At 43.6% G+C, this 15167-nt stretch overlaps 1 protein-coding gene across 12 annotated transcripts in view; it reads left to right on the top strand.

The window, feature by feature from the left end:
- The window catches only part of EPHB1 (EPH receptor B1), a 355934-nt gene that overhangs the window by 116030 nt on the left and 224737 nt on the right, over window positions 1-15167 (top strand). For all 12 annotated transcript variants that reach the window (XR_014157203.1, XR_014157204.1, XR_014157205.1 and 9 more), the window contains one exon: window positions 2842-2906. Coding sequence is in view for 5 of the 12 variants with exons in the window: in XM_081864475.1 (XP_081720601.1) it covers window positions 2842-2906 (65 nt within the window). In the remaining 7 variants the exon portion in view is untranslated. The remainder of the gene's footprint in view (window positions 1-2841; window positions 2907-15167) is intronic.

The raw sequence follows: 15167 nt of genomic DNA, 5'->3' as shown, positions 1-15167 counted from the left end.
TAGCACACTGCTTAAAATGAAGTACACTTAGAAGGATGTGGATGATTTCACAAAGTTTAAAACTTTCTGCCTTGGGGTGAAAGGTGGTGATCTGAAACATTATAGCTTTCTAAGCTGTGAGGTGTAAAGCGAGGAAATGCACAGGAAGGACAAATAGGGAACTGCTTGACCAGATGCTGGTGACAATTATAATTTCCTTTTTCTAACATTTGGTGGAATTGCGGTAGACAAGCAACTTAATCTGTTGAAAACAAATAAATAAAACCTGGAAGATTTTTCTCCCCATCTGTCTGTCTATGTTTTTGTTGTTGCTATTATTGTTACTCTTAAAAACGAGAGTCTGGGAAAATATCAACAATATTTGTTTTTTTGTTAAACAAAAAACTACACCAAAAATCCTCCCTTAAAGAAATAAAATTTGACAACACATTCTAATAGTGTTGTTTGATACTGGTGCTTCTGATTTTTTGCCAGCATGGGAAACGCATATAACCAACAAATCAATATATCTAGCAGATGCCAATATAGACAATAGGTGGAAAAATATATTACAGATTTGGTCAGTCAGCCACCAGCTATTCATGGAAATGCCAATAATTGACTACATCCATCCTCTTCACTGCCGGGCAAAACAAAGCAATTTGGGAATAGAGCTGCTGTAACTGGCATATTTATATCCTCTAGTCTGGCATTTTGAATTCATTATGCTAGTTACATTCCACTTTTAAAAAAATTATGTAACATTCAAATGTTAGAGATGTGATAATGGAGATATGGGCTTAAGATAATAGGGAATCTGAGTCCTTTACTTGGACCACACTTTCAAAAGGGTGCTGAATGCTGAGGCCTGGCAATTATTTTGGTGCCTAATTGACCAATCAACAGCCCTGTTAAACTGAAGTGTTAGAATTTAAGCTGATCCATTGATTTTATTTTTATTTTTTGCGGGGAAGGGGTTTACTTAGCATCTTACACTTATGTACTTCAGCTCTCTGCACCAAGGCTATACTTTATTTGGAGGTGTTGGCTAAAAGACCCAACCTTAGGGTCAGGTCCTCCTTGTGATTCAGCCTTTTGTGTTTGAAGTGATGTAGAGAAAATGCAGCAGGAACTCAGTCACATAGAGGTGAAGCCCACAGTGACTGGCAACAATTTCCAGGCCATCCAGATTTTCAGTTGCATTTAAGCATATATAAAATGGGTGTCGATGGTCAAAATTCATTTGTCTTCTGGTTAGGTTCAGTCCCTCAATCAACTTTACTCTAGTTCCTTTAAATCAAGGTGTGGCCAAAGAGCAATTGGGTTGAAACTCAGTTAGTTGGACTCAGTTGCCACTGGAAGCAATGGGGCAAGTTCGCCATGGCATGATCTAAACCCTATTGATTTCATAGAATCACAGTGTTAGAGGGGGTCTTGTTGTTCCATCTGATCCAACCACTTGGTCCATGAAGGAAGTTCATAGCTAGAGCATCCTCAACAGGTGGCTGTCCATCCTTTGTTTGAAAACCTCCAGTGAGAGCCCATCACCTTCTTGGTGATTGATTCCATTGTTAAGTTTCTCTTACAGTACATAAATTTCTCCTAATTCTCAGCCACATCTACCCTCCTTCAGCTTAAGCCCATTCTGTGGGAACTAGGAGCAACTCATTGAGTCTGGATCTCACATCGTGCACAGTTTAACTTAAAAATAAAAGAAGCAGTAAGCTTTAAAAAAATAAATAAATACAAAATCACCCTACAGTATACTGCAGTCTTGCGTGCATTCTAGAAAGGCAAAAGATTGCTGCCAATCTGACCCTTTGAGGGATCTTTTAGCTTCTCTCTCATCTGATGGCCTCATACAATCTGAGCATGTGTGCATGGTGGGTGACATTCAGTGTACAGTAGACGCTCGGGTTGCGAACGTGATCTGTGCGGGAAGCACGTTCGCAACTCATAGTATTCACACCCCACAGTGCCACATCTGTGCATGCACGGGTCATGATTCGACACTTATGCGCATGCGCAATGTGCGATTTAGCGCTTCTGCACATGCGCAAACACCGGAACCCGGAAGTAACCTGTTCCAGTACTTCTGGGTTCGGCGCGCTGCGCAACCCGAAATCGCGCAACCAGAAGCATCTGTAACCCAAGGTATGACTGTACTTGTTTCATTCGTGCAAAGATGTTTAGCTTCCTCTCCCTCTAAATCTGTTCTGAGTTCCCCCTCAACCCTCTGGAGCAGATTAGGGTAGGGGCATGGGGGGCATGCACAGGGAGAGAAGGGGGAGTTCCATTGCGAACATGGAAATCCTTGTGCTAACAGAACAAGTGGATTGGATACTTCACTGTATCTGTAAAGTCCTTGCTGGTGGGAGATGCCAACTTTATTTAAAAACCTAATAATCCTTAGCTAGTGTCTGGAGAGCATACTGGACCCTGAAAATCTCTGAACTAAATGAATATGCACATTTTGCATTGACTTCCACAGAGGTAGCTATTAGTTGTAGCAAAACAAGAGTCTTGTAGCATCATAAAGGCCAATAAATTGATTATGCCAGATATTTTCATGGAGTATAGTCCATTTCATTAGATGCGCCTGATGAAGTGGACTCTAATCTGCGAAAGCACATACCATAATAGCATTCTTTAAAGTGCTTAGAAACTCTTTGCTATTATGTAACCAAACTCCTAAATCGCAGTAAGTGCCTAAACTTGTGTCTACTTTCAGCAGTGATCATTTTCTGTTGGTTTAGAATGAACATATATCTTCAGATACATCTTTGTAGTGTATTTGCGATTTTATTCCAACTTCTCATTTGCTTAGTAATTCTTCTCTTTTTTCTTTCTGGTGCACTTCAGAAACCCTAATGGATACTCGGACAGCCACAGCTGAACTTGGATGGACAGCAAACCCACCTTCAGGGGTAAGTGGATATTTGACATGTTCCTGTGTGCCCACTGGTTGTTAGAAGGTCTGGTGGGGGTTGTTCTCTTTTTTTATTCACATAGGTAATAATTTCATGTATATGTCGGCTTGAATGTGTTATAAAAACCCTTGATTAAAAAAGACTTAATTTCTCTTTTTTATGTTGACCCAAATAATGGCAAAATCAACAAGTTTCATTTTATGCAAACAATATTAGGTATCTTTTTTTCTCAACAGCTGGACTGCTATAATGGGGGGAATGTTTTTTCTTCTTCCAGTAAAAAAACACACACACACACACACACACACACACACACACACAGTGTATATAAGCTTATGATTTGGGGCTGGTTCACAATTCTTTTTTAAAAAATATTTCAGAAGAAGCTGTGGGCTGTCAATAATATTTAAACATTCAATGTGACATGTATGATGGGAACTTGACTCATGCCTCAGTCATCAGGATGCTATTTTTTTCTTTGTTGAAAAAAGAATTTGGAATGAAAAGAAATCCCACTTGCTCTTTGGATTCCCAGATAATAATCAGCAACTCCCTTGGCAGGTCCTCTGGCTGCGTAGGGCTGCATGATGCAGCAATATGTGAGACACTCACTGCCTTGCCAGACTTGACTGTCATATGGTCCTATTTCCTTGAGAGTGGCTGTGTGTAGCAGGTGTGCAGCCCCGTTTTTTCAAGCCCACCTCTCTGCACAGTGGAGGCAGATTGGGCACTGCCTGTGCTGTGCCAACCCAACACAATGATCTTTCACTGATGTGGGAAGTCAGTTATGTTAAGCTTTCCATTCTCTTCCCACCCCCACCCCCAGCCACATCCCACAATGGGGCTGTTTTTCCTACTCACACTCAGATATCAGCAGCCCCCATGAAGCCCAGTTTCTGATGATGACACACTGTGTGCATTTGGGAAGCGGTGGGGCGGTGCAAACAGCTGCCTGGGAGCTGCTTTGAACTTTTTGCCAATTCCACCTTTTGCATTTATGCTCCAGATTCTATTATACAGCAGTGAGTCACCCCCTGCCTGTGTATATAACTATGCAGGGAAATAACAGCTCAGCAGGGAACACTCTGCATGCTCCTTTGTAGCTTGCAATGCACCCTGGGTGCTGGGGGGAATTCCTTCACACGTATTGCTATGTGCAGCGGGAGGGAGATGCTGCTCTCAGACTGGAGAGAGGAGCAGAGTGTGTACTAGGGCAGGGTCTCCACCTCTTGGGGGACCATTTGGGTGTCTAAGAAACTGTCATGGGCACCACAAAATACTCATTTCGCCGACGAAAATCTGGCCATGCCAAAAAGAACAGACAAACCACTTACACTCCCCACCCCCAAAAAACCAGACAAGAAAATAATCATGCAACTACACCTCCAAACAGGCAGCCCTGTCAAACAAGTAAAATGAAATGAAATAAATTGAAAAATAAATTGAAAGGGGTAGGGGCCTTCGTACATGGTAGGGAGGGTTTCAGAGCCAAGTATTTGGGACTAGGGGAAGATCTGGAATAGGGAGCCCATGCTTTTGTTGGGAAATTTAGGATACCAAGAAGGTTTAACAGTGGGACTGAATATCGTGTGTTTACAAAGAAGATGGAAGTCTGGAGTGGGAAGTGAGTTTGGGGAAGAGCAGCTTCCTAGTCCTGGCTGCAGTCCTATGCACACTTGGGAGTAAGTACCATTGAACACAGTGAGCCAGCCATAGACTTGTGCTGCGTGTCTGTTGGAGAGTTTGTGCGCAAATGTAGAACTGTTTTGAAGGTGTATACTTGGTGTTACATGCAACTGCATATATCAAAAGCATGCTGCAGTGGTGTGGGGTGAGATGCTGCAGTAGGTTGTGTGCGGAGGAAAAGTTTTTTGTCTTTCAAGCCATTTTTAGCCCCCAACCCACCCAATACAGCTTGAAGCAGCGTATGTGGTTCCCTGGTTTTATCCCATAGTATGAGTCTAGATGTTATGTTCATACATCTCAAGGATTCCTCTAAGTGGGCTTCCAGATGGGTGTTTATTTTGGGGTTGGTGCTGCTCACGCATGCAACCCTTTCACAGTGTCCACGTGATGTCAGGACATCAAAAATGCCTGTCTTCAGTCTTTCTCTCTCTCTCTCACCCCAATTTAATCTGGATTTTCCCTTTCTGTGGAAAAGCTGACAAATGTTTAAAAACACAAACAAAACCCTCTTGCCAATGGCTCATTTGCGATATTAAGCCCCCCGTCTGCATCCACCCCTTAGACCCTCTGGTGTTGTCAACACGACAGACAGTCTGTAAACCAAATGTTCTTGTTTTTCCTAGGCCTTTGGTTCTGGGCAGTTTGCCTTGACTGATTGCTTGCTTTATCATGGTAGCTGTCCATGTGGAGAGGATTCATGCTCTTCTGTGGTTTGCCATGTGCCTTTGGCGCGATACATCAGTATTAGCTGCACAGTGTCAATCGGCTCAATATGTCAGTTTCAGCTTCGCAGGGGCCTGTTGCCTTTCAGAAGGAATTGACCTGACCAAGACTCGCCCCTACCTCCTTGGCTGCTGCCACCCCTTAGGTGAACGGAGCATGTATATAAGTCAATGTTTAGCCCTCTCTCTTCCCTCCTTGTCTCTCTTGCACTCTCTACCTAAAGGATTATAATTAGGAAACATTAGCAGGCTCAAAGCAGCTTTTGTACCTGAACACCATTCATAATTGCACTCAGCAGTGCTCTTCTCTGGCTATTAATGTCACTTCTATGAAGTAATGAGGAACAAACCACCTTCAGGCACTTAAAACATCTTCTTTATACAATAGGTGCATTTGAAGAATGGGAGCATAAAATAACCCAACTCGCATTCCCCTGACAGTGAAAGTGATCAACAAAGACAGGGACAGGTGCATGAGAAAAAGATCAGTGAGAAAGATGGTCTCTGCCTTAATAGGTAGGTTTAAACAGGTGATAGAGGGCTAGCTGCGGGGGGAGAGAGAGGAGGCTGTGCTGGAGACAATTGTTTTGTCAGCAATGGAAAGATTGAGAGACAGAGAGTCGTGCCAAAGCAACGAAGATAAAAAGGACTCTTAACAAGAGGGAAATGAATCGTTCCTATTAATTGACCTTTGCAGATGTTTCTTTTCTGTACATAATTTTATTGCACCTCAAAGGATGTGGCTGATAGTTGCTGCAGCAATATCTCACTTTGCTGCAATATTTCATCCCTTTGGGCTACTTTGGGTATGGTTCCTCTAAAAGGGGCCTTTGGAATCATTCTTGGGTGGAGGAGGAGGAGGAGGAGAAGAAGAAGAAGAAGAAGAAGAAGAAGAGGAGTAGTAGGAGTAGTTTGGACTTGATATCCCGCCTTTCACTCCCCTTAAGGAGTCTCAAAGCAGCTAACAATCTCCTTTCCCTTCTCCCCCAACAAACACTTTGTGAGGTGAGTGAGGCTGAGAGAAGTGTGACTAGCCCAAAGTCGCCCAGCAGCTGCATGTGGAGGAGTGGGGAAGCAAACCCGGTTCACCAGATTACGGGTCCACCGCTCTTAACCACTACACCATGCTGGCATAGATAATGCCAATCCAGCACTCCTTCCAGTGTGCCTGTGAATCTCCAATCTCACTGTCACCTCCTTCCCTTCCTTTCCTTGCTGGTAAGCAGCAGTGATGCCCTTGCATCCAGCCCTTGGGGTGAACCACTTCTGCATAGTTATGCATTGCACGGGGAAGTGTCTAATTCTGCTGTTTGGTGAGCCATATTATACATCTGGCAGAGACCTATGTCTGAGAACCAGTCTCCATCAAACATCTAAAAAGCAGTGTGTGTGTTTCCTTGCACACACGGTGGTGGTGAGGGACATGAAGGAAGAAACTGTGGGCCTGGGTTGCTTTTGCCTTTCTTTGCCTCCCATATCTCCCTTGAAGCCATTTTCTCCTAATTGCCCCAGAAACGTGTCTGAGAATCTGTATTAGAAAGAATAAGCCAGAGAAGGCTGTGTGGTGGCAGAGGAAGAGAGTGGATCCAGCTTGGTGCATCTCTCCTGTGATTCCCAATCTCCCTCTTTGCATGTTTGGCAGAAACCTGGATTTGCTTTAAGCGAGCATTCCGTCTCCTTGTATGCACCATGACTATGGAGAGGGAACATCACTTCCTTGCCTACTGCTTTGGGGAGGAAAAAAAAAATATTTGTGACATGAAACAGAACTTGTTGCTGCTATCTCAAAGAGAGAGAGAAATTGCCAGGAAAATGCGTAGTCAACGGGATGGCAATGAATGCAGACAAAAGACAGAGCAGGTGGATAGATAAATATGGTATCTAGCAACAAACATATGGATCGGCAGACCAATTCTGTACACAGTCAGAGGCTGCAGTGGAAGAGAAGAAAGGCAGAGCTAGAAGGCAGAACAGATAGGAAGGCAGATGGATGATATGAGGGGGAAAGGGGGCATGGGGGGGAGGCAGGTAGAGGAGAGGAAAAACAACAACAAAGAAAGCTAATTCAAAGGGAAAATGGAATAGGGGGAAATTGAGTATGTATATGCTTCCCTTTCTTAGGTATTTCAGTTGGATGCATGGATATTAGCAGGGCTAGAACCAGTACCTGGCGTTGTTGGAGGTTGGTAGAGCTTCATGTCCTGGCAAGAGGCATATTATCACAGCTTCTTCCTCCACTGCTATAGCTGCCTCCACTGCCTCTTTCTTTTCCACCTTTCCCAGCCACAGCCATTGCTAACTGTAGGGTGCCCATCTTATGATGCCCCTAAACCAGCTTAGGGGTCAGAGCTGGCACATGTTGCTCCTATGCTGCTACACACTTTTGCTCTTGCATGTATAGACTGAATGCCTGAAGTGGACTTCAGCATCACATCAGAAATGACCCTGAGATCTCACTTTAACCTGGCTTTAATCCAAGTAAAGGTAAAGGTAAAGGGACCCCTGACCGTTAACTCTGAGGTTGCAGTGCTCATCTCGCTTTACTGGCTGAGGGAGCTGGCGTTTGTCCGCAGACAGTTTTTCTGGGTCATGTGGCCAGCATGACTAAGCTGCTTCTGGTGAACCAGAGCAGCACACAGAAATGCCATTTACCTTCCCGCTGCAGCAGTACCTATTTATCTACTTGCGCTTTGATGTGCTTTCGAACTGCTAGGTTGGCAGGAGCAGGGACCGAGCAACGGGAGAAGAAGAAGAGGAGTTTGGATTTGATATCCTGCTTTATCACTACCCGAAGGAGTCTCAGAGCAGCTAACATTCTCCTTTCCCTTCCTCCCCCACAACAAACACTCTGTGAGGTGAGTGGGGCTGAGAGACTTCAAAGAAGTGTGACTGGCCCAAGGTCACCCAGCAGCTGCATGTGGAGGAGCAAAGACGCGAACCCGGTTCCCCAGATTACGAGTCTATCGCTCTTAATCACTACACCACACTGGGGAGCTCACCCCGTCGCGGGGATCTGAACTGCCAACCTTCTGATCGGCAAGCCCTAGGCTCTGTCGTTTAGACCACAGCACCACCCACATCCCTTAATCCAAGTAGTTCACCTAAATTATTTTGCGGATAGGAGGGGGTGTTATGTTCATGTGCTTAAAAAGCTACCCCTAGGGATCAGTTATTGTAAATATTGTTTATTGTTGTTAATAAGACAGATTCTTCCATCATTTAGTCATGTTGCTGTGGACGGAAATAGTTAAGGTGGGGCCAAGCATCCTGAGGGGGTAATTGCATTTGAAATGGCCCTTAATTATCCAGGGAAAGAAGTCCAGCTATTCCTTACATGACGTTAATGATCATAAAAGGGTCTGGACTTCAGGTGGAATCTAATTGGTCAATAATAGCAAGGATATATCTCCCTAGGTAAGGACTGTAACCAGATTATGTGCAGCCATCAAAAGGGAAACAGAAAAGGAAAATAACTCATCTCTTACACTATTGTTAGCTAGGTTCAGGGAGAGGGGTGGAGAGGGTCCCTGTTGAAAGAAGGGAGAAATACTGGGTTTTGTGGCTAGTCCACCAGATTGATTGTGGAATGAAGAAAAGCAGCTTAATATGTTGAGACATGAGTAACACTTCTGCTTGTGTGAGCCATCTCTTCCTCCTACCATTGTCAGAGTTCCACACCAAGCAAGGAGGTCTTCAGTTATGTGTAGTTTCCTGTCATATCTGAATCATATGCCTAATTTGGGCATATGCCTTTCACCAAGGAAAATAAACCAAATTAAGATTTAAAAATAAAATATGGTATTCTTAGCTGCCTTGAAGCCAGCATTGCTGGAGAATTCTAAGAAACCACAAACCCAGTGCACTTTTCAAAGGTTTAGTCACCCATCTTGATTCAACATGGCATTCAAACACAGATGAAAAGTCATTGATCTCAGGAAACATCAGACAAAAATTGGTTAGTATATCTTAAGAACTGCCCAAATGAATAGAAAACAGTAAATGCCCCCCCCCAATGTATAGTAAATATATCCTATGGGGGGGGGAGGAAAAAGGTGGCAAATATTAGAGCACAGCAGTAAGGTAAGAGCAGAGAAAAAGCAAATGCATATAAATTGAGTGTCTGAACATGAAACTAATAAAAGCAGGAAAATGAATAATATCCATTAATAATTTAATATCTGGCAAGCTGGATGTGTGTACAGAAGCAGAGGAATGCTCTGGGAAAAACACATTGCTTCAAAAATCAGGAAAGTTAATTATTTTATCGCTGGAAAGAGCATACAAAAATGCTGTTGAGAGTGCCATAGCACTTTAAGATATAACAGTTTTGTTATAAGCTTTCATGAACAAGAGTCTGCTGTATCAAGTACTAGTTTCAAGAAACCCAGATTAGGACTGACCACAGTTTAGGTTTCAGAAGATGGGCTAAACTGTGGTTAAACTAAAATGGAAGTGGAGGTTGCAGGAGGAGATGGAGAGAATGAACAAATCTGGGGCTCTGAGGCTCTTTCTTATAAAACTGAACACAATGTAGCACAATCACAGAATGCAGTCACTGACGGGGAGTTACTACTCTTTTCTAACCATTCCTTCAAATTCTCAAGTTTTTTCTGCTGTCTCAAAAGTTCCCATTCTTTCCACCTTCTTGCCTCTGGATTTATTGTTGTTTCTTTCAGATACAATTGGTTTTCCACACTATTTTTCCACACCATGGTTATGAAATATCTTTATATGCCATCTTTTTTGCCTCAAAGAAGGGTAGCAGTTATTAAAAGCAATATGAAAATCAGTACAATAAGAAATGAAAAAGCAACAACATTTGAATAACTGCTTTTACTAGAGAAGTACCTGTCAGTCAACGTAGTCTCATGAGAATGACAACATTGCTACCAGGTACCTGAAGGATGGCCAGGTCAGCACTATAAGAGTGTCTGTGGTAAAGGTGCTAGCATAGGTGCCAACACAGAGAAAGCCTTGTTGCTGAACACATGCCACACAGTCTCTGAATGTAAGGATATCTCAATTAGAGCATCTGTAGCTGATCTTAGAAAGAGGAGGAAGTAATAGTGCCACTGCATTCTGCTCTGGTCAGACCTCACCTGGAGTACTGTGTCCAGTTCTGGGCACCACAGTTCAAGAAGGACACTGACAAACTGGAACGTGTCCAGAGGAGGGCAACCAAAATGGTCAAAGGCCTGGAAACGATGCCTTATGAGGAACGGCTAAGGGAGCTGGGCATGTTTAGCCTGGAGAAGAGGAGGTTAAGGGGTGATATGATAGCCATGTTCAAATATATAAAGGATGTCACATAGAGGAGGGAGAAAGGTTGTTTTCTGCTACTCCAGAGAAGTGGACACGGAGCAATGCATCCAAACTACAAGAAAGAAGATTCCACCTAAACATTAGGAAGAACTTCCTGACAGTAAGAGCTGTTCGACAGTGGAATTTGCTGCCAAGGATTGTGGTGGAGTCTCCTTCTTTGGAGGTCTTTAAGCAGAGGCTTGACAACCATATGTCAGGAGTGCTCTGATGGTGTTTCCTGCTTGGCAGGGGGTTGGACTCGATGGCCCTTGTGGTCTCTTCCAACTCTATGATTCTATGATTCTATGATTTTTCCCCTCCCCAAGCCGTCCAATTCCCCAGAGCAGATTTGGGGATGAGCTGTATGTGCACAGGGGGAGGAGAGGTGGGGGATTCCCATTGTGCTAGACTCGTGTCTGCTAGTGCAACAGGTTCACTGAATATGGCCCAGCATGGAAATCAGTGAAGATCTTTTAACTTAGGCAAGATATGTTCAGACCCATCCCAGTTAACCAGGTGGCTGCTGTGTTCCAAAACAAGTGAAGTTTCTGAAAAGTTTTCAAAGGCAGCCCTGCACATATTGCACTGCATAAATCGAACCAAAGTGTTGTTAGGGCATGGAACACTGTGGCTAGGCTGCCTCTGTTTTCATGTGGCTTCTGTTGGCATACCAACCTAAGCTGATTAAAGGCACTTCATGCCTCTTATGCCAGCTGGACATTCAGAGTGAGATCCAGGTCTAATAGCACCTCCAAGCTGCATATCCATCCAGAACAGGTTGTTCACCATCTGCTTGGCCAATGGAAATGTCTACAAATAGTACCCCCATCTTGTCTGAATTAATCTTCAGTTTATGAGGCCTTATCTAGCCAATTACTGACTCTAGGCAGCCATTTCCACTGCCTCTCCTAGAGCAAACAAATAAGAGAAATAGAGCTTCATGTCATCAGCATATTGATAGCCCTTTGCTACAAAACTCACCATGACCTCTGACAGCAGTTTGATGTAGAAATTAAATAGCATGGGAGACTAAATGGAGCTCTGCACCCCACCCCACCACCTAGCCCAGGCATAGCCCTCCAGCTGTTTTGGGACTACAGTTCCCATCATCTCTTGACCACTGGTCCTGTTATCTAGGGATGATGGGTGTTGTAGTCCCAAAACAGCTGGAGGGCCAAGTTTGGCCATGCCTGACCTAGCCCAATGGTATAAAAGGCATAGTGCAGAACTAAACTCTATTCTTCCTTATAGCATCCCTTCTGGAACTTACCTGTCAGATAAGAGGGGACTCACTAGAGCATGATGGCTCCTATTCACACCCCAGAAGGTTACCATGATCAATGGCACTGAAAACCACCGAGAGGATCTGGATAATCTGTGGGAGAGAAAGGTTTGGGGGAGAAAGATCCTCACTCTCTCACAACAGAGTTAAGCACAATTGCCCTAAGCACATTAAAACTTGGCTAGATTTACTTCTGCCCACATCCACCTTTAAACAAATGTTCCCCATGAAAATTCTTAGGCTAGAATAAATCACAGGCACTTAGCTTTGTAAATAAGTGGATATTATACTCAGCTTCCAGAAGTTACAGCAAACAAGTCTCCATTCATTGGCAGTAAATGAAGGTGAAAAAGGTTCCAAATGACTTAAAAAGGAAAAGAACTTGGTTCTCTTACAAAAAGGATTGTGCAATCTTCAGTTAGCAAAGATGCAGGCTTTAAAATCTCCCTTTTGGAGAGATTCAGTTCACTTGCTTTTTCTTACAGTTGGGAGCCATTACCTGGCTCCTTCATTGCTTATTCCTGGAGTCATGAAGTGAAAAAAGAAAGAGGTGGTTGGGGAACACAGGCTGCTGTGGGCCTGCCAAGCCACGCTCACTCTGTTAACTTGAGTTCAGGGCTCAGGTTAACCCTTTCATACACACAAGTGTGAGAATCAGCAAGGCCAAAGAACCCATTTATGTTTTACTATGTAGCTCATAACCTATTACAGAACTCCAGACTCTGCCTTATTCAAAGTCAGAATATTTGCCCATCTAGCCTAGGACCAGCCCTATCATTAGGCAGAATGAAGTGGTTGCTAATTTTGTGTGCTCTGAAAGGGAAGCAAATTGTTAATTTATTAATATTGTATTGTTTATTCCCAAGGAGAGGCAATTGTGGGGCTTTCTACTTCAGATGCCAAAGTAACTTGGCCAGCCTTGGGTACTATGCATCTTGAGTCGAGGATAGGCACCACTTGCTCTTCTGTGTTAGGCAGCAAAATGTCTTGGTCATCCCTGACGTAGCTCAGCATTATCCTGCTCTTCAGGGTATGAAGTGAAGGTCCTTCCCATCAAGGATTGAAATTGGGGTCTTCAGCACAGAAAACAATTCCTCTGCCACTTACTATGGTCCCTTCCCAACCAGATTGATCATGGCAGCTGTTGTTCCAAAAATCACATTTGCTGAACGTCAATATTTCAAATCTGCAGTGGCTTAATGTGGAGACATCAGTTGGTGAATTCAACAGCATGAGAATCCAGTGAACACATTGTACCTATTTCCTTTCACCTAATCACCATCTGGCCCCAAAGAACATGGAATCCATGCTCAACACACAAGGGTTCAAGGTAGAGAAGGGTAATCAACCCGGAGGTGAATTTGTGACACATGGATGTACATTAAAACTCCGCCTGCTTTGCATGCTTGTACTCTTTACCTAAAGTGGCCAGAGGGGCATGTTAAGAGCCCATTCCTAACTGCTTCATGCAACATTGGTGCCTGTCTAAGCTGGACAGTCTGCAGTGCTTGATTCCCAGGCGGGACATGAAGATGAATTTTCTGTAACACATTTGCAGCTGCACTATGGCTGATGTGTGCCTGCTTTATGTTGTAATATATTACTGGTTTTGCTGTACTGAAGGATTGTAGGGACCGTTCTGATGGCCATTCTGATTCAAGCAAACCTAATGCAGTCTGCAGAGACTATAATAGAAATTAACATCTGTGTCTTTAAGTGAAACACAGCAGCATCACCTAGCCTTGGGAAATAATTATTCTCTTAAAAGAATAATAAAAAGCCAGTCAGATCAGTGTAGCCATCTGCTAAAGGAGAAACTAGCTCCAAGGGGCTAGATTCTCATCTGGTGTAAATTAGTGGCAGCAGGATGGGCTTGGTGTGCTAATGGAGGATTATATCCTTGCATTTGAGAGAGATGATTGGCATAGGAGTTTTCTACATAACTGGTCTGCAGCGTTCTTGACTTGTTCAGTGGTGCACATGTTTATAATCCCCGCTTGCTGTTTCATATGCCTGTATTTTTCACCTGCCATCTGTGGCTCTTTGGCCATGCTGTTCGTGCTAACCCTGTGAAGCAAACACAGGTTAATATTGGATCTTTAGATAGCATTTTAATGTGCACAGTGAATCCGCATCTTGCATGCTTTAGCAACCACCTGTAAGGATAGGCTTATCCCCATTTTACAAGATGGGGAACTGATACTGAGAAGATAACAAACAGCTAGCCCAATCCTTTCCCTAAGGAGCCCATCGCTGAGCAAGTTATATGAATCCATGACTCCCATGTCCAACTACTCCCCCCCACCTGCCCACATGGCCGCATAAGAGCTGAAAGCGAGGAGAATGAAATCTAATGCATGTCTCGTGCAGGGTCAATTGCAAATCACCAGAGACCTTTAGGGGTCTGCTGTTTATGGTGAGAGTTTGATGGGTATTTTTAGTGACAGGCTCAAGCTCAGCTCAGTATAGATATACACACCAAGGGAGAGTTGACCCAGATCACAATGTGTAAGGATTGCATTTGGGTAATCAAGACTGATGTGTGGTATTTTTCCTACATAGACCATGTACATGTAGGGAAAAGAAACTGTTACCTGTTGTGCAGGGTGTACACATGGTTTAAAGCTCTAAGGCACAGTCATTTCCCAATGCATGCATGAGGAGCAAATCAGACTCTTGCAGAGTTTTCACACCTAACCTCATGGGGGGGGGGGAATGTTATATGTACTGTACCTTTTGTGTCTGAAATGAGTCAAGATTGTATCTTACCTCAGATAGATACATGATGGAGAATCAAGGCTTTGAGTTACACAAATCTCTTGCTTAGGCAGACAAGTTCTGTCCTGCAAAATTCCCAATACATTTGTCAGCTAAATGGTTTTGGATCCTAGCTGCCTTTTGTAAGAGTTAATGTTGATAATCTGTCATAAACACCATATATGACCAAATAAGGAATCCAGACCAGAATGAACAAGTATACACGCTAAGAGGTATTTCTCTCTCCCTTTCTTTTATTTGGGTGCCAAGATGTTGTTTGGATACCCACTGTTAGGGAGACACCCTCTAGTCTAGTCCGTCCCGTAGCTTGTTTTTATTCAATCTTTGAAGGACAGGAGTGATAGGCAGCTTTTATTTGACGTCCTAGATAATGACATGTATGAACCTTTGGAATAATGACAGCTGAATAGTGTGCCTGATATTGCCATGGTTACCAGCCAAGCTTTCTCCCCCCTCTCTCCCCCCCACCTTCTCCTTCTCCCCTTCTGA

The sequence above is a fragment of the Podarcis erhardii genome (genome assembly GCF_964252035.2).
Source record: "Podarcis erhardii genome assembly, chromosome: 5".
NCBI lineage: Eukaryota > Metazoa > Chordata > Lepidosauria > Squamata > Lacertidae > Podarcis > Podarcis erhardii.
Note: the sequence above shows the minus strand (reverse complement) of the source record. Positions and strands in the feature narration are given on the sequence as shown.